The sequence below is a fragment of the Microcaecilia unicolor genome, chromosome 12 (assembly GCF_901765095.1).
Source record: "Microcaecilia unicolor chromosome 12, aMicUni1.1, whole genome shotgun sequence".
Classification (NCBI taxonomy): Eukaryota; Metazoa; Chordata; class Amphibia; order Gymnophiona; family Siphonopidae; genus Microcaecilia; species Microcaecilia unicolor.
In genome coordinates, this window is record NC_044042.1 from 70,951,131 (window position 1) to 70,968,766 (window position 17,636).

Sequence of the window (17,636 nt, forward strand, 5' to 3'; positions counted from 1 at the left end):
ATCCTGAGGGCCCTATTGACCTACTTGAGATCTAGAATAGGTTGAAATGTAGAGGCTGTTGCAACTGCAGGCTGTGAAACCTTTCCACTGGGAGAGCACTACACATGGGAAGATATATTCTATTTACTTTGTGATGCTCAAAAAAGAAGGGACATTTCAACCTATCCTGGTGGCAGTAGTTCTCCTTGACCAGCACTGCTTTTTGCCTGGATTGACAAGGAGATTGCAGGAAACCATCTGGCAGGTGTTATGCAAACTCCAGGGCATACCCTTTTTGGATGCCTTAATGTTAGCTGAGAAGTACTTTCAGCTTCAACGGCCTAAATAAGTTTGAGAAATCCAGTTTCTGTGTGCCTAGCTGCCTTAAAAAGATCCCAAGAAAGGACCGACTACGATTCCTTATGTAGTAAGTGTTCAGGCTCCCTCCCCCCCCCCCCCCCCCCCCCCCATTTGAGACATTGCAGTCAGACACGAATTCTGTACCCCTGGAACGAAGTATCCTTTACTTCTGCCACCTAGTTCTATGGGGGTGAGGGGGGGGGGGGGGGGAGAACAGGGGAAGAGGTAGGGATAGGAAATCTTCCAGTAGCCTTCATACTGGAGAAAAGTAGCAGCCAGCAGGATGTGATACGGTTTCTTGAACCAAGAGAAGCATTCTGCAGATGCTAACACCCGGCTCTCCACTTTCATCAGCCCCCCTGCTATCACATCCGAAGAGACCTGTGTGTGGTCTCCAGAACAGAACTCATTCACATCAACAACTTCAGATAATTCTCATGCGGGGCCAAGGCAAGGAGTCTAGGCTTAGAGACTCCACTACTCCGGGGACGGGCGATGAAGCCTCTTTATACTACATCAGCTTTTTATTCCAGGGAACCCATGATACAACCTCCTCGTTTGCTCAACTTGACATCACCACTCAGAACTACAGCTCCCAGCAGGCTGCGGGCGGGCGCGGGGTTACGACGTCACGTCGCCAATGCACTGGCGAACTGTGCTGCGCTGTCAGCTGAGAGAGAACGAAAACAAAGCAGGGGAGGGGGGAGTGAGGAGCAGGGGAACCTAAGCTAATACTGGAAACCGGGACGGTCAGAGCGTGTCACTGCTTCCCCCTAACCGCTGGTGAGTACCTACACATATACACCCCCTGTTCATACGTGTTGCAACATACAGGCATTTCTGCACCGCTCATACATCCACTTATGCACACACACACTACACAATCACGCCCCATGTAACACAGCCTCTAGTTATTTGTGGCTGCTGTTGCTGGCACATATAGGATTTGGCCTTAGAGGTGGAACTGTGGTCGTTGTGCACTTTATAGTCAGAGAGGTCATTGCAGTCCTTCTTCCACTTCATCATCCATACGCACTGTGTAAAGACTAATGCAAAGACTACCACAGATTCCACGGTGCATATGGATATAGGTGTTACATGCCTCCTAGGTTAGAGCCTTGTTCTGGTCTACCAGAACCTGGCCTGAAACCCCACAACAAGTCGGGTATGCAGCATATTCACAATGAATACGAATGAAATACATTTGCATGTAGTGGGTATGCAATGTATGGCAATATTTCAAGCATATTCATTGTGGATGTCCTAAAAACTCAGCTTGTCATGCGATCCCCAGGACAAGGTTTGGGAAAGCCTGGGCTAGCTACTTGCAGTATTCTAACCCATAACTGAGAGAGGGGTAACAAGATACTTCACTACTATGTCCACGTCAGAGAACCCGCTGCTTATCCTTCTGGGTCTTTACTGCTCTGAGATCTCAGATGGTTTAATGGGGAGCTTGTGTATTGCAGCAAAGAGGCACAGCACAGCCATGTCCGCTTCCCAAAATATATTCAGCAGTATATAAGCACACTTGTAAATGTACTCACAAAGGGAAGGGATGAGGTTGTTGGGAGCACTCCCTGTACATCCCTGGGAAGATTATTTTTCAGAGAGGGAGGGACGAAGGTGGATTCCATAACAGAAGAAATATACTAGGAGAAGTCTGCAAGCATTTTAATTGGATTAGTATGGGAAGTTTTAGTTTCATATATAAGTCATGATGATAATGTAATGTAGTCTATATCACAACCCAGGGCCAGGTTAACCTATGGTCCTATAGGTTAAGCCAGTAGTGCTTTTTTTTTTTAACTTTGCGGTATGACTGACCGCCTCTTGTCTTCTCACTCTTTCCCACCCCCCAAGGAACCAGTGCCACTCCCTCTTCTCCCCTCCCCTCGATCTGTGAAACCTGCTTTCTTTAGCGGTACCAGGCTGCCTGCGCCAGAATCTTTCCTCTGCCACGCTCCACCCCTCTGCCACAACTTCCTGTGCACACAAGGGTGGGACGCAGCAGAGGGAAGGATCCGTCACAGGAAACCTGCTATCGCTGCAGGGTCCACTAAAGAAAGCAGGTTTGACAGACTGAGGGGAGGTGTGAAAGAAGAAGGAGGGAGCAGTGCAGGACTCAAGGGAGGGCTGGAAAAAAGAGGGAGTGGTGTTGGATTCACAGGGGAGGGGCTGAGGGAAAAAGAAAAATTGGTGCTGGACTCGGGGGCTGAGGGAAAAAGCGGAACTAGTGCTGAGGCTGAGGGCTAAAGAGGGAGTGGTGCTGGACTCATGGAGGGGGGTCTTGGACTCACAGGTGGTCTGAGGGAACAAGAGAAGAGTTGCTGGGCTCACGGGGGGGGGGCACTGATGGAAGAAGGAGAGATTCTGGACTCGAGGGGGGGGCTTAGGGAAGAAGGAGAGGTCCTGGATTTGTGGGGGAGATGGGAGATGTGCTGAACCCCTGGGGAGAGAGGAGGAAGATGGCAGACCATAGGGGAGGGGGGTTTGGGCAGAGGGGTTGATGACGGACCATAGATGGAAGGAGGGAGTGAGTGAGTGAGTAAGAGAAGGGAAGAGATGCTGGACCCACAAAAGATGCAGGAACACAAACCCTGATGCCGTACTCCTTCCCAATTTGTGTAGGCGGTAAAACACACTTAGCAGGCTTTCACTTCTGGTGGAAAACAACAAAGCAGATCAAATTATTAATAGAATATCATCTGAAAAAAAATGCCCGACACAGGCCGTGTTTCGCCCAACAGAGCTGCATCAGGGGCTACAAAACAAAAATAATGATATGACAAATATAATAAAATATAGTAAAGAAAATAAATCAGATAAAACAAACAAGAGCTCAGCTGATATTACATGATAACTAACATACAATGATAGTAAAATACAATGATAACCATACGTGACATACATGTATAAATTGTTACTTAATCAATGTATAATTAATATTATAAATATAATAAAAAATTTTGATTTAAAATTTTTGAAAATCACCTTTGATAAAACAAATTTTTGGAACAGTGGTGGAAACAAAAAAAATTTAAGAAAAATTTATAATAACATAATCCATAAATCATATTATCTATAACTTATAATAAAACTACACATATAAAATGATGTAAATAAAATGATTAAAAACTTTTTGATTTTTATCATTTTTACTGTATCAGAACTTTGTCGAGACTAACTGTGTTTAAGGTTCATTTAAGGTCTACCGTTAATAGTGACTTTTCCAGCCCATGTTTCAGGCTGTAGTTAGTAGAGGATTGAATAGGTTCCACATTTGTCATAGAAACGGACCCTTGATGTTTGAGGAGATTTTGTTTTCAAGTAATATACACCTCTTCTACAAGTTTCTATGATAATGACCTTATTATTTGTGAATGAGTGAGTGTGCATGAAGGAGCAGCGTGTGAATGGGTGTGTGCGCGAGGGAACCTGTGCTGTGGTGGGGCAGCGTGTGAATGAGTGAGTGAGTGTGCGAGGGAAGCTGTGTGCGTGAAGGAGCCTGCCCTGCGCTATGGTGGGGCAGTGTGTGAATGAGTGTTACAAGGTCTCCACCACCGGGAGACTCTTGGAACAGTCTCCTGCACCGGTAGACTCTGGAGTCCCTCGGCCCTTTAGCTGAGCTGTGTGCTGTAATCCACTTCTAAAGAGCACACGGCAATCCACAAGGTCAGATCATTATACTTTATTGTAATCCCTTTGTGTCAACTGCTCCTCCAAAGGTAGTTCCCACCACAGCATTTCTCAAGAAGCATAGCAGTTCAACAGCATAGTATTCAAAACAAAAAAAAACCCCAAAAGGTTCCAAAATCTCAGCAGTTCATATAAAGCAGTTATGCAAAGCAATTCTTCAAACAAAGTACCTCAAAAAGGGCTCAAACTCCCAGCAGACCATGTATAGCAGGTATGCAAAGTAATTCTCTAAACACGGTAGCTCCAGAAAGGGTTCAAACCCTCCCCCAGCAGTTCATGTCAGCAGTTAGGCAAAACAATTCCCCAAACACAGCAGTTCAGAAAGGTTTCAAACTCCCAGCAGTTCATTTATAGCAGTTATGCAAAGTAATTCTCCAAACACAGTAGATCCAGAAAGGGTTCAAACCCTCCCCAGCAGTTCTGCAAAACAATTCCCCAAACACAGCAACTCAGAAACAGTGTTGCCAGGTCTGCGGGTTTCCCGCCCAATTGGGCGGCTTTCTGGGGCTTCTATTGGTCCAATTTGGCCCAATAGAAGCCCCGCAGAGGCTGGGTTAACGACGTCAGGGGCGGGGTTAGTGACGGCGGCTACATCGGGGGCGGGGTTAGTGACAGCGGCTACGTCGGGGCGGAGTTAATGACGTCAGAGGCGGGGGTTGATGACGTCGGGGGCGGGGTTTACCTTTGTGCGGATTTTGGGCTCGTTTTGGGCAGGGAAAAATTTTTCAACCTGGCAACCTTGCTCAGAAAGGGTTCAAACTCCCAGCAGTTCATGTATAGCAGTTATGCCCAAAACCACCACTCCTCCTCTCTCCCTTTCAAAGGAAATCAACCTAGGGAGAGTGGCAAAGGTCCCTCCCCAACCAGGCCAGCATTATATCCTGACCACCACCCGCATGACCCTTCCATGGTAAACCTGTTCTCTCAGCTCCCCTCGTGGGATAGCCACCTTTTCCCTTCTTCTACCAGGCTCTCCTTCCGAGCAGCCCTCTCCTGTTTTATCTCCTTTCCTTCCAGTTTAGTCAGAGCAGCAATCTCCATTGGCTCTTCTTGCTCTAGTTCCTCCCCCTTTTCTTCCCCTTGCCTGTCCATAGGTTCCTACTACTACTACTACTACTTATCACTTCTCCCCACAGCCATTGCTCAGCTGCTCTCCATTTGCTTGATTGGGCAGGTTCAGAACTCCTTACCTCATCCTGGCTCTCTGGGACAGGTTTTCCAACTCCCTTCTCTTGCCCTTCTCCTGACCGCCTCTGGGGGCTGTTGGGGATTGAAGTCCCTGTTTCTACCATGGGACCTACTCAGGGTCTGCTGGGAATTGTAGTCTTTTCCTTTTCTCCAATCCCCCAGGGGAAAAGACTCTTTCCTTTCTCTACCCAGTCTCCCTCTCTCTCTCGAGCCTCCTCGTTCCTCCCTGTGCCTTCATTCTCCCTCTCACCCTCATATTCCTCACAGTGTGTGTGAGAAAGTTATATCTGTGCTGTGGTGGGGCAGCTTGTGAAGTGTGTGTGAGGGAAGCTGTGCTGTGGTGGGGCAGCGTGTGAATGAGTGACTGAGTGTGCGAGGGAAGCTGTGCTGTGGTGGGGCAGTGTGTGAGTGAGTGTGTGCGAGGGAACCTGTGCTGTGGTAGGGCAGCTTGTGAATGAGTGAGTGAGTGTGCGAGGGAAGCTGTGTGCATGAAGGAGCCTGTCCTGTGCTATGGTGGGGCAGTGTGTGAATGAGTGCGTTTGAGAAAGCTATATCTGTGCTGTGGTGGGGCAGCTTGTGAAGTGTGTGCGAGGGAAGCTGTGCTGGGATGGGTCAGCGTGTGAATGAGTGTGTATGTACGAGGGAGGCTGTGCTGTAGTGGGTCAGATGTGAATGAGTGAGTGAGTGTGCGAGGGAAGCTGTCCTGTAGTGGAGCAGTGTGTAAACGAGTGAGTGATCATGCAAGGGAAGCTGTGCTGTGGTGGGGCATCGTGTGAGTGAGTTGAGTGTGCAAGGGAAGCTGTGCTGTGGTGGGGCAGCATGTGAGTGAGTGTGCGAAGGAAGCTGTACTATTCTTTTGGTATGTTGTCATTTCTGCATGTTCCCCTCTTGTAGAGCAGAGTAGAGCAGTCCTGCTGTTAGTGAGATGTACTAGCACTAATCTGGTTTGGATAACTTTTGCTCCCAGTACTTTAATGTATGAGTTCTGAATTTCAGCACATTTTAGCATTCATTTACCTGCATTTCATTCACCTTGAGCTAGTACAGAAAAGGTGTGAACTAAATCCATATAAATAAAGTTATTCTGTAGCTGTTTGCACCATGTCTCTACTCTCTCTGCCCTTTCCTGGGTTTGCTGGAATATATTTCTCCCACACTCTATCTGTCCAAGCAATTAAATAACCATTTTTTGTTGTGAGCCGGAACTGTAATATTCACACTGCGTAAAGAAACAGTCCAAATGGTGATGCTTTGGACGGCAAGCATGGGAGGTACTGAGCAGGAACAGTGGGGCCTGGGATTTGGAGAGCAGAGTACATTCTGTTATCATGCATACTTTGACTTGTTGGAGTTTTGAGTGGAGTACAGGGAAAGGGAGGGGTTTAAACACTGGGCCTCGTCCTTGGCTGATTGGTTTAAACCAAATGACACCCACTCAAACACAGAGAGCAACACTGTCTGCCAAAGTGTTAGCAAACCAGAGGCATATAGCAGAGGTGGAAGTCTGGCTGTAGCATTTGGAGTCTGAGGTAGCATATGTGTGTGTGAGATTCCCTGGCAAAGCTATGTGTATGGTGAGGGAAGAGGATCTCAGTACTTGAGTAGCAGGGGGTGGTGCAGGGCAGGAGTGAGATGCAGTATCCAAGATGTGTATGGGTGTCGGTACTGGAGTAGCAGGGATACTGCAGGGCAAGAGTGAGGTGCAGTAGCCAAGATATGTATGGGTGTCGGTACTGGAGTAGCAGGGATGCTGCAGGGCAAGAGTGAGGTGCAGTAGCCAAGATGTGTATGGGTGTCGGTACTGGAGTAGCAGGGATGCTGCAGGGCAAGAGTGAGGTGCAGTAGCCAAGATGTGTATGGGTGTTGGTGCTGCAGGGCAGGAGTGTGGTGCAGCAGCAAAGATGTGTGGGTGTCAGTACTGGACTAGCAGGGGTGCTACAGGGCAGGAGTGAGGTGCAGTAGCCAAGATGTGTTTGGCTGTTGGTGCTGCAGGGCAGGTGTGAGGTGCAGCAGCAGAGATGTGTGGGTGTCAGTACTGGACTAGCAGGGGTGCTGCAGGGCAGGAGTGAGATGCAGTATCCAAGATGTGTATGGGTGCCGGTACTGGAGTAGCAGGGATGCTGCAGGGCAAGAGTGAGGTGCAGTAGCCAAGATGTGTGGGTGTCAGTACTGGAATAGCAGGGGTGCTACAGGGCAGGAGTGAGGTGCAGTAGCCAAGATGTGTATGGGTGTTGGTACTGGAGTAGCCTTTCCTCCTCTCTACCCCTCCCCCAGATGACAGCATCTCTTCTTCCCCACCGCTCCAAAAAGGTGTCCAGCCTTTCATCTCTTCCCCCCCCCCCCCACCATGTCCAGCATCTTCCTCCTGCTGAACTTTCTGTCACCACCACTCCCTTATCTTCACCCTGGCCAGAAGATGCGTCAGCGCAGTGCAGAGCCTTCCAGGCCCATGCTGAACCGTTGCCATTTTACTCCTTTCCTCCCTACAGGAAGTCAGCATCAGAGGGGGGTGGGATGTGGCAGCACGAGCACAGGCTTGTGCTGAAACGTTGCCATGTTACCCCCCACAGGAAGTCTATATCGGAGGGGTCGGCAGTGCCTGAGCACAGGCCTGTGCTGAAAGCAACATTCAAGTGCTGCTCTCGCTATATGGGAGCTGTGCCACTGCCCCCTAAATTCTGCCACCCTAGGTGAATGTCTAGTCCACCTGGGGTGGAAACAGGGGTGTCATGATACAGACGTTCAAATATTTGAAAGGTATTAATCCACAAATGAACCTTTTCCGGAGATGGGAAGGTGTTACTAGAAGATATGAATTGAGGTTGAAGGGGGGTAGACTCAGGAGTAATGTCAGAAAGTATTTTTTTCACAGAGAGGGTGGTGGATACGTGGAGTGCCCTCCCGCGGGAGGTGGTGGAGTTGAAAACGGTAACGGAATTCAAACATGCGTGGGATAAACACAAAGGAATCCTGTTCAGAAGGAATGGATCCACGGAATCTTAGCGGAGATTGGGTGGCGACCCCGGTAATTGGGAAGCAAAACCGGTGCTGGGCAGACTTCTACGGTCTACTCCCTGATCGTGACTGAATAGATATGGATGGGCTTGAGTGTAAATTTTAAGGGGCTTCGATGTTAGCTTCAGAAGTTAGTACAAGAACAGTGCTGGGCAGACGTCTACAGTCTGTGCCCTGAGAAAGGCAAGGACAAATCAAACTCGGGTATACATATAAAGTATCACATACTATGTAAAATGAATTTTTCTTGTTGGGCAGACTGGATGGACTGTACAGGTCTTTATCTGCTGTCATTTACTATGTTACTAGCCTGCTTATTTTTGAAGGAGATGGCCGGCCATCTTCCGACACAAATCGGGAGATGGCTGGCCATCTCCTAAACCTGGCCAAATCGGTATAATCGAAAGCCGATTTTGGCAGGCTTCAACTGCTTTCTGTCGCAGAGCCGTCCAAAGTTAAAGGGGGCATTTCGGCAGGGTACGAAAGGCGGGACGGGGGCGTGGTTAAGACATGGCCGACTTCGGCTGATAATGGAAAAAAGAAGGCCGGCTCTAATGAGCACTTGGCCAGCTTTACTTGGTCCATTTATTTTTAGGACCAAGCCTTCAAAAAGTGCCCCAACTGACCAGAGGACCACCGGAGGGAATCGGAGTTCACTTCCCCTTACTCCCCCAGTGGTCACCAACCCCCTCCCACCCCAAAAAAAGAAAATTAAAAATCATTTTTTGCCAGCCTCAAATGCCATACCCAACTCCATGACAGCAGTATGCAGGTCCCTGGAGCAGGTTTTAATGGGTGCAGTGCACTTCAGGCAGGTGAACCCAGGCCCATCCCCCCCCTACCTGTTACACTTGTGGTGGTAAATGGGAGCCCTCCAACCCCCCCCCCCAAAACCCACTGTACCCACATGTAGGTGCCACCCTTCATCCCTAAGGGCTATGGTAGTGGTGTACAGTTGTGGGGAGTGGGTTTTGCGGGGGGATTTGGGGGGGCTCAGCACACAAGGTAAGGGAGGTATGCACCTGGGAGCTATTTTTGAAGTCCACTGCAGTGCCCCCTAGGGTGCCCGGTTGGTGTCCTGGCATGTGAGGGGGACCAGTGCACTACAAATGCTGGCTCCTCCCATGACCAAATGCCTTGGATTTGGCCGGGTTTGAGATGGCAGCCATTAGTTTCCATTATTGCTGAAAACCAATGCCGGCCATCTCTAAAGCCGGCCCAAATGTTGAGATTTGGCCGGCTCCGACCGTATTATTGAAACGAAAGATAGCCGGCTATCTTGTTTCGATAATATGGTCGGGACGCTGCTTTCCAGCTGGTCCCGTTCGATTATGCCCCTCTATGTTACCTAGCGGCAAGGTCGGCCTTGCTTGAGGCCTTAGGCAAGTTATTTCACCGTCCGTTGCCTCGGGTACAAACTTAGAGGCTGAGACAGTATGTCTGCACTAACACTGAGCACATGTCTTCCTGATACAAGCCTAATGCGATCATTTTGTTGCCCAATACAGTAACCAAATATAGGGCTTCTTGTACAAAGCCATGCTAGCGACTCCCACGCAGCAAATGAGAGGAAGCCCACAGAAATTGAATGAGCTTCCTCTCATTTGCCGCGCAGCAATCAATAGCGCATCTTTGTAAAAGAAGCCCATACTAACATAGTAAATGACGGCAGATGAAGACCCGTATGGCCTACCCAGTCTGCCCAGCAAGGAAGGCAGAGTTGTAGCAGCTGATCTGTGCAGGTTACACCCTATGTACATTGTTTAAAGTGTGAAGGTTATTTAATTTTGCTTTGATTCCATGATCTTTCTGTATAGGGATCTTCTTTGTTTATCCCATTTGTTTTTGAATTCAGTCACTGTTTTTGTCCCCCACCACTTCTGCTACCATCTCTGTGGAAAAGTATTTTCTGGTGGTACTCCTAAATCTACCACCCTGCAACCTCAATTGGAGTGGAGGAGTGGCCTAGTGGTTAGGGTGGCGGACTTTGGTCCTGGGGAACTGAGTTCGATTCCCACTTCAGGCACAGGCAGCTCCTTGTGACTCTGGGCAAGTCACTTAACCCTCCATTGCCCCATGTAAGCCGCATTGAGCCTGCCATGAGTGGGAAAGCGCGGGGTACAAATGTAACAAAAATAAAATAGATACTATTGGAGATTCTACATGGAATGTTGCTACTATTTGAGATTCTACATGGAATATTGCTACTATTAAGATTCTGTTGCTACTATTGGAGATTCTACATGGAATGTTGCTACTTTTGGAGATTCTACATGGAATGTTGCTATTCCACTAGCAACATTCCATGTAGAAGGCTGCGCAGGCTTCTGTTTCTGTGAGTCTGACGTCAGACTCACAGAAGCAGAAGCCTGTGCGGCCACATTGGTGATCTGCAAGGGCCGACTTCTACATGGAATGTTGCTAGTGGAATAGGAATAGCAACATTCCATGTAGAATCTCAAATAGTAGCAACAGTGGAGGAGTGGCCTAGTGGTTAGGGTAGTGGACTTTGGTCCTGGGGAACTGAGTTCGATTCCCACTTCAGGCACAGGCAGCTCCTTGTGACTCTGGGCAAGTCACTTAACCCTCCATTGCCCCATGTAAGCCGCATTGAGCCTGCCATGAGTGGGAAAGCGCGGGGTACAAATGTAACAATAAGAAAAATAAAAGTTGTATCCTGTAATTCTACAGCTTCCTCATCTCTGAAAAAAAGATCTTGTTTGTTCATTAATATATTTTATGTGTTTAAATGCCTGTCATCTCTCTCCTTTCCTCTAGCGTATCCATATTTGGGTCTTCCAGTTTCTTCTCATGTATCTCTTGACACAGACCCCATACCATTTTTTGTCGCCGTCCTCTGAACCGTTTCAAGTCTTTTTATGTCCTTAGTGAGATATGGCCTCCAAATATTTTGGGAAATAGACTAGAGGCTGGCTGAATTTCAGTTTGGGATTCAGCACTGAAAGTGACCCAAAACCATAGCTGTACCCACCCACACAATCGCAAGTCAGTTCCGCCAAGCTAGCCCTCACCCCTCCCCCAACAGAACCTGTCCTTCTCCCAGGCCGCCTTCCACTCCTCACCCGTTGTCCTATCCGGTTCTACCTTCTAAAAGCCCTGGTGGTCTAGTGGCCTCTTCGGGGCATGATTCCTGCCAACTTTTCAAAATAATTGGGGGTGCTAAACCCAATGGAAATTACTGTTCCCTGGACATTGTCAAGGAATGTACTCAATATTAGAATACTCAAACACACACAGAGCTGCTCCTGCTGACTGCTTTGTGAAAATGGCAGCTGCAACTTCCCATGGCAGCCTCGTGAGACTGCCACAGGAGGTCACAACCACCATTTTAGGATTGGAACCGGCATGGGCTGGAGTCTTCTAGAGACAGGAAAATGCCTACATTGCTTCATCATAAGCTGCCCTCAGCTAGGAGTTTGGAAAAAGTGAGGAATTTAACTTCTGGCTTCTTCCTGCTGCCCTTAGCAGAGATGCTTCATTTAATTCATGTTTTGGTAGATAAGACCTGATTTGTTTCAGACTGAAATGCCAGACATAATTATCACAGTCTCCCCTACTCAAAATGACAAAGCGATTGATGATTCTGGAAGCTCTTTTCAGCATGGTTAGACACAAAGTGGATTGTCTTTGCTTAACTTTCAAAATTTGCTTAGGTAGAATGAATGGAAGTGGCAATTAGTGGTCCAGCACTGTGCTGAGCCTGGAGGGAAGGAGTAGCCCAACAGGACGCTGAGAACCAGGGAAGCCAGGATTGAGGTCCCACTGTGGCTCTTTGTGAACTTGGGCAAACAGGGCCGGTGCTAGACATGATGGGACCCAGGGCAGATGCTAGGGAGGAGGCCCCAAAGCTTGCTTGTAGATTGTCCCTCTTTCAACTTTAGGCAGGTTTGGGGCCCTCAGTGACACGGAGGGCCCAGGGCAATTGCCCTGTTTGCTCTTCCTTTACGCTGGTCCTATGGGCAAATCACCTAGCCCTCCATGGCCTCAGCTACAATATTAGATTATGAGCCCTCCAGGGACAGGGAAATATCTAGAGTACCTGAATGTAACTCACCTTGAGCTACTATTGAAAAAGACATGAGTTGTATCCAAAATCCCTAACCTGTCACCCAGGAGATCTGGACTGCAATTTCTTTTGGAGCCAATTAGAGCTCTCAGGAAATCCAGGGAGTGCCATATACCGCTCTGGTCACAGTGGGGCAAAGAGCAACTGTGGAAGTAGATAATAGAATGATGCTTTTGGGGGGTGGAGTGAGGAGATCTCAGAGGCTCTGTACAAGCCTTCTAATGGTACATGCAAATTGTCTTTTGGGCCTGAAGTTGCACTCCCGCACGGAGCCCCAGGGCAGTACTGCTGTTAGATGCTTGCAGCAAGGAGCTTTGAATGAAGACTGATTGTTTCAGCTTTCAGGGTTGTTGATTTATTGGTGTTTTCTGATGAGTTTTAGGTGACATGCTGAGTGGGTGCACATTAGAATCCCTGCATCTGGGCTGGGCCGAACCACTCCCATTGCTGAAACAGCTGACCTCTTTTCTGATGCTGGACTTTGCTTCTCTTTGCTCTCACAGGCTGCACAGATACGTTGACCCAGAATGAATGTGGGCACAGCTCACAGCGAGGTGAACCCCAACACTCGTGTGATGAACAGCCGAGGTATCTGGTTGTCCTACGTTTTGGCTATCGGCCTCCTGCACGTGGTCCTCCTCAGTATCCCCTTCTTTAGTGTTCCTGTGGTCTGGACCCTTACCAACATTATTCACAACATGGTAAGGAGGCTTAGCCGTTGTGTATCATTCATGTGTGTGCGTGTGCATGTATGAGTTGGAGATGCAGGGCAGCTGCAAGCGGCCTTCAGAGTTTTCTGTGCTCTCCATGCTGCTATTAGCACCCTGACCTTACACAGCTCTAAGGCTTTAGATGGAGGTTTTGCCCATTTTTCGTGATAAAAAGGTTACTGGCAGAGCTGCTGCAGAAGGAGCCAGGAGGCAGAGGAATTTGGTCTTGGGTGAGTGTTGTAAGTGAGTATTGGACAAGCGCAGTGTCTCTGAACCAGGAATCACCTGATCCAGGAGCAGATGGAACATTAACCAGCCTGTGCTGATAACAGGAACTGGAAAGAAAGCCACAGAGACAGAGACACACACTTACACAGAGGCTACATTACACTTGCTGCTTTTAGATGACTTGAAGCTCTATAGTTTCAGCAATCGACATTTGGCAGAACAACTCCATTTAGTAAAAAGCTTTTCAGATGATATCAGGGTGACTTTTGGCCTGGATAAATGTGCTAAGACAATTTTCCTAGGAGGGAAATTAGATAAAACTGAAAACATCTCTCTGACTGATGATTGTGCCACCAAGGAACTGGATCAGGAAGAGGTGTACAAATATGTAGGAGTCATGGAAGGATCAACAGTCCAGTAATAAGTGCTGAAAGAAAAGACCAACAAAGAGCGTTACAGGACATGAAAATTGGTACTGAAAAGTGCTCTAACATCAAAGAAAAAGCTACAAGCCATCAACTAGCTTGCAATTCTTGTACTTTCGCATAGCTTTGGAATTGCAGAGTGGCCTCTTAAATACATGTACGAACAAGAAAACTCCTCTGTGCTTATGAGATAGTTTATAAGAACCAGTGTATGGTGTATGCCAAGACTGTATATTTCTGGAGCTGGAGGAGAAATGGGCCTCATAGAAATAGATTACACATATAGGGCTAGATTCTATATATGGCACTGTAAAAATTTGTGCTGAAAAAAAAATATGCCTAGGCGTATTAGAATACGCCTAGGGCCTGTCTACGCAATTAAGTCTAGTCACAGGAATTTATGCCAGATAAAGCTTGGTGTAAATGCCAGTGACTAAATTAGGCACTGTTCTATAACAGTGCACATAATTTTGAGTAACGTCCACGATCTGGCCCATTCCACGCTGCCTTTTTTGGCACCACACATTTGAATTTACGTGCATCACTTTATAGAATTCACTTAGCAAGTTGTGTGCATAAATTCGAATTAAAGCCAATTAGTGTCAATAATTGCATGTTAATTGGCAATTATCGGCACTGATTGGCTTGTTAAGATAATTTGCACGCGCAATGCAGAATACGACCAGAATTGCGCATGCAACTCAAGCGTCCAGAATCTAATTCCTTCGTTAAACTTGGGCAGGCATTCTGATGAGCAGATGGAATGAGTGAGAGTCCATTATGTACAGGAATGGAACCAACAAAATATGCTGTATATGTTAAAGAGGGAATTGAGACAAACAAATATTCTACATGAAACAGATAGCAGCGTGGAATCCTTGTGGATAGAAATTCCATGTGTGTAGGTACGATCAGTCACTATGACGCCATCTTGGATCGCTCAAGATAGCACGTAGCGACTGATCTTACCTGCATACATGAAATTTCTATCCACAAGGACCTTGTCTTGATATGCTGTATTGGAGCATCTCCCTGCCTGTCTGAGTATGGGCAAGAGGAGAGGGAAGATGCGGGAGTTTCCCTCGACTCCCACTACAGCTCCAGCCCTGAAGCAGGCAACTCTGGACAGATTTAAAGCTCCAGTAGGATCCGTAGAGGCTTCCTTTCCTTCTGTCGATACCGGCGCATTGGCGTCAGTCAGCAGCATTGACAGGGCTTCTCTCAGCCCTGTTGAGCGGGCATCTCCCCTGCAACCAGGAAGTAGTGGAGCTCTAGATAGTCCTGTTCCTGGTTCTTTCTTGTGTGAAGATCTGAGTGAACAGAGCACACATTCACAGCACCTGGAAGCTTGGACTCTGGCCAAGAGCTGTTGCAAAATACTGCTCAAATTTTGCCATTACAAACTGAGTGCTCTTTCCCAGGTTACCAGCTTGCCTACTCCTGCTTTATCTTCGTGGGTTTTTGTTAAACCAGCCATTGTGACATTGGAGTCACTGTGGGACCTTGTATTTGATATGCATTCCTCTTTACAAACCTTGACTTTGGAAAATACTGAGGTTTTGTCTCAGGCTGCTCTTCTCCAGGCACAAGTATCTGCTCAGCAGTCCTCAAAGTTGGAGTCCTTAGAGACTAAAATTCAACCCCTGGAATCTTTGGGTTCACTCTCAGGTAAAGATAAGAATTTTACTCATCACCGACTGGAATATCTAGAAAATCAAATTAGATATAACTTGGGACTGTTCAATTTTCCTAGGTCTCCTCTTATTGCGTCTGTAGATATGGTTGAGAAATATCTGATTGAGGTTCTAGGAATGTCTGGTGATTCATTGCCCCCTATCACGCAAGCCCAGTATATACTGGTCTCTGAGAGATCTGTTGGTGAGACCCCTCGAGGTCAAGATGGGGATAATATGAATCTTACATCCTTTTTGGAATCTTCATTAGAAGTAATTACACAGAGAACTACTATGGTGGTATAATTTGCTCTGGAGCCAGATCACAGTGCAGTTCTGAAACTTTCCTTTAGACATTTGGACACACAGTTCTTGGGTTCAAAGGTTCGAGTATTTCATGATCTTTCAAGAGAGACACAGATAAGGCATAAGGCCTTCCTGGCCTTTCGGCCGAGGATATCGGCTATGGGCGCCGATTTTGTGCTTAAGTTTCCAAGTTTATTCTTTGTGATATTTCAGGGTAAACAATTTCTATTTTTTTGAACCCAAGCAACTAGAAGAGTTTCTTGTTGCTAAAGAGGAAATAAATGTCGTTGTATAGTCTCATAAGCACGCTGTAGGGGCAGGCTGGGGAGAGCTTTATGGGTAAACGACAGTTCCGGGATTTATTTTTATAATTTTGCTTTGTTAGTTTAATGTCTATTTCTTGGATCTTTTTGCATTTATTGTGGACGAATGTTGGGTCAGCCGCAAAGGTTAGGACTTTAAATCAGGTGTAGAGGTTGTTTAAAAATACCATTGCGGAAGCCCAGACTAGATGCATTCCACATATTTGCAAAGGTGGAAAGAAGAGATGGTTAAGAGATGACGTGAAAGAGGCTATTAGAGCCAAAACAGCATCCTTCAAAGAATTGAAAAAGGATCCAAATGAAGACAATAAGAAGCAACATAAGCACTGTCAAGGTAGATGCAAAGCATTGATAAAGAAGGCTACAAGAAAATATGAAGAAAAACATGCCACGGAGACAAAAACTCATAGTAACACCTTTTTTTAGGTACATCAGAAGCAGAAAGCCTGTGAGGGAATAAGTGGAACCGTTAGATCATGAAGGAGCAAAAGGAGCACTCAGGGAGGACAAGGCCATAGCAGAGAGATTGATTGAATTCTTTGCTTTGGTCTTTACTGAAATGTTTTTCAAGGCTGACAATGAGGAGAAACTGAAAGAAATCTCGGTGAACCTGGAAGACATACTAAGCCAAATTGACAAATTAAAGAGTGATAAATCACCTGGACTGGATGGTATACACTCCAGGGTACTGAAAAATCAAACATGAAATTGCTGATCTGTTAGTGATCTGTATGTAACCTGTCGTTAAAATCATCTGTAGTACCTGAAGATTGGAGGGTGGCCAATGTAACACCAATTTTTTAAAAGGGCTCCAGGGTGATCCTGGAAATTACAGATCGGTAAGCCTGACTTCAGTGCTGGGGAAAATAGTGGAAATTATTATAAAGAATAAAATTTTGGAACATGAGTCAGCGTGGGTTTAGCCAAGGGAAGTCTTGCCTCACCAATTTGTTTTATTTCTTTGAAGGTGTGAATAAACATGTGGATAAAGGTGAGCCTGTTGATGTAGTGTATCTAGATTTTCAGAAAGCTTTTGACAGAGTTCCTCACGAAAGATTCCTGAGAAAATTAAAAAGTCATGGGATAGGAGGCAGTGTTCTGGTGTGGATTAGGAATTGGTTATTGGATAGATAACAGAGAGTAGGGTTAAATGGCCATTTTTCTCAATGAAGGAAGGTGAGTAGTGCTGCAGTGATCTGTACTGGGACCAGTACTATTTAAAATATTTATAAACTAGTAAATAAGGCCCGTTTCCGACACAAATGAAACGGGCGCTAGCAAGGTTTTCCTCGGAGTGTGTATGTTTGAGAGAGTGTGTGTGTGAGAGTGACTTTGTGAGAGAGACAGATTGAATGTGTGTGGCTGCAAGTGTGTCTGTTAGAGAGTGTGTGTGTGAGATTGACAGTGTGTTTGAGTGGGTATGTGAGCGAGAGCGAGAGTGTATGAGTGATAGAGTGTTTGACAGTGACTGTGTGACACATAGAGAGTGAATGTGATCGAGTGTGAGACATAGCGTGTGTTGTAGACAGTGTTAGAGAGTGAGAGAGACAGTCAGTGTGTGAGAGAGAGAGAGAGTGTGACGGAGATACATCCCCCCCCTCCCTATGTTGGCTGGAAGGACCCCCCTCCGTCTGCGTCTGCCA

At 46.8% G+C, this 17,636-nt stretch overlaps 1 protein-coding gene across 2 annotated transcripts in view; it reads left to right on the top strand.

Moving 5' to 3' along the window:
- Positions 1 to 997: 997 nt before the first annotated feature.
- The window catches only part of ORMDL3 (ORMDL sphingolipid biosynthesis regulator 3), a 36,614-nt gene continuing 19,975 nt past the window's right edge, over positions 998 to 17,636 (top strand). Inside the window, exons 1-2 of one of the 2 annotated variants that reach the window (XM_030221582.1) lie at positions 998 to 1,122; positions 12,832 to 13,029. In XM_030221582.1, the coding sequence (XP_030077442.1) occupies positions 12,856 to 13,029 (174 nt within the window). In that variant the 5' untranslated portion in view covers positions 998 to 1,122; positions 12,832 to 12,855. Of the gene's footprint in view, positions 1,123 to 6,687; positions 6,756 to 12,831; positions 13,030 to 17,636 lie in introns of those variants that run through there. The other variant, XM_030221584.1, reaches the window with a different exon arrangement.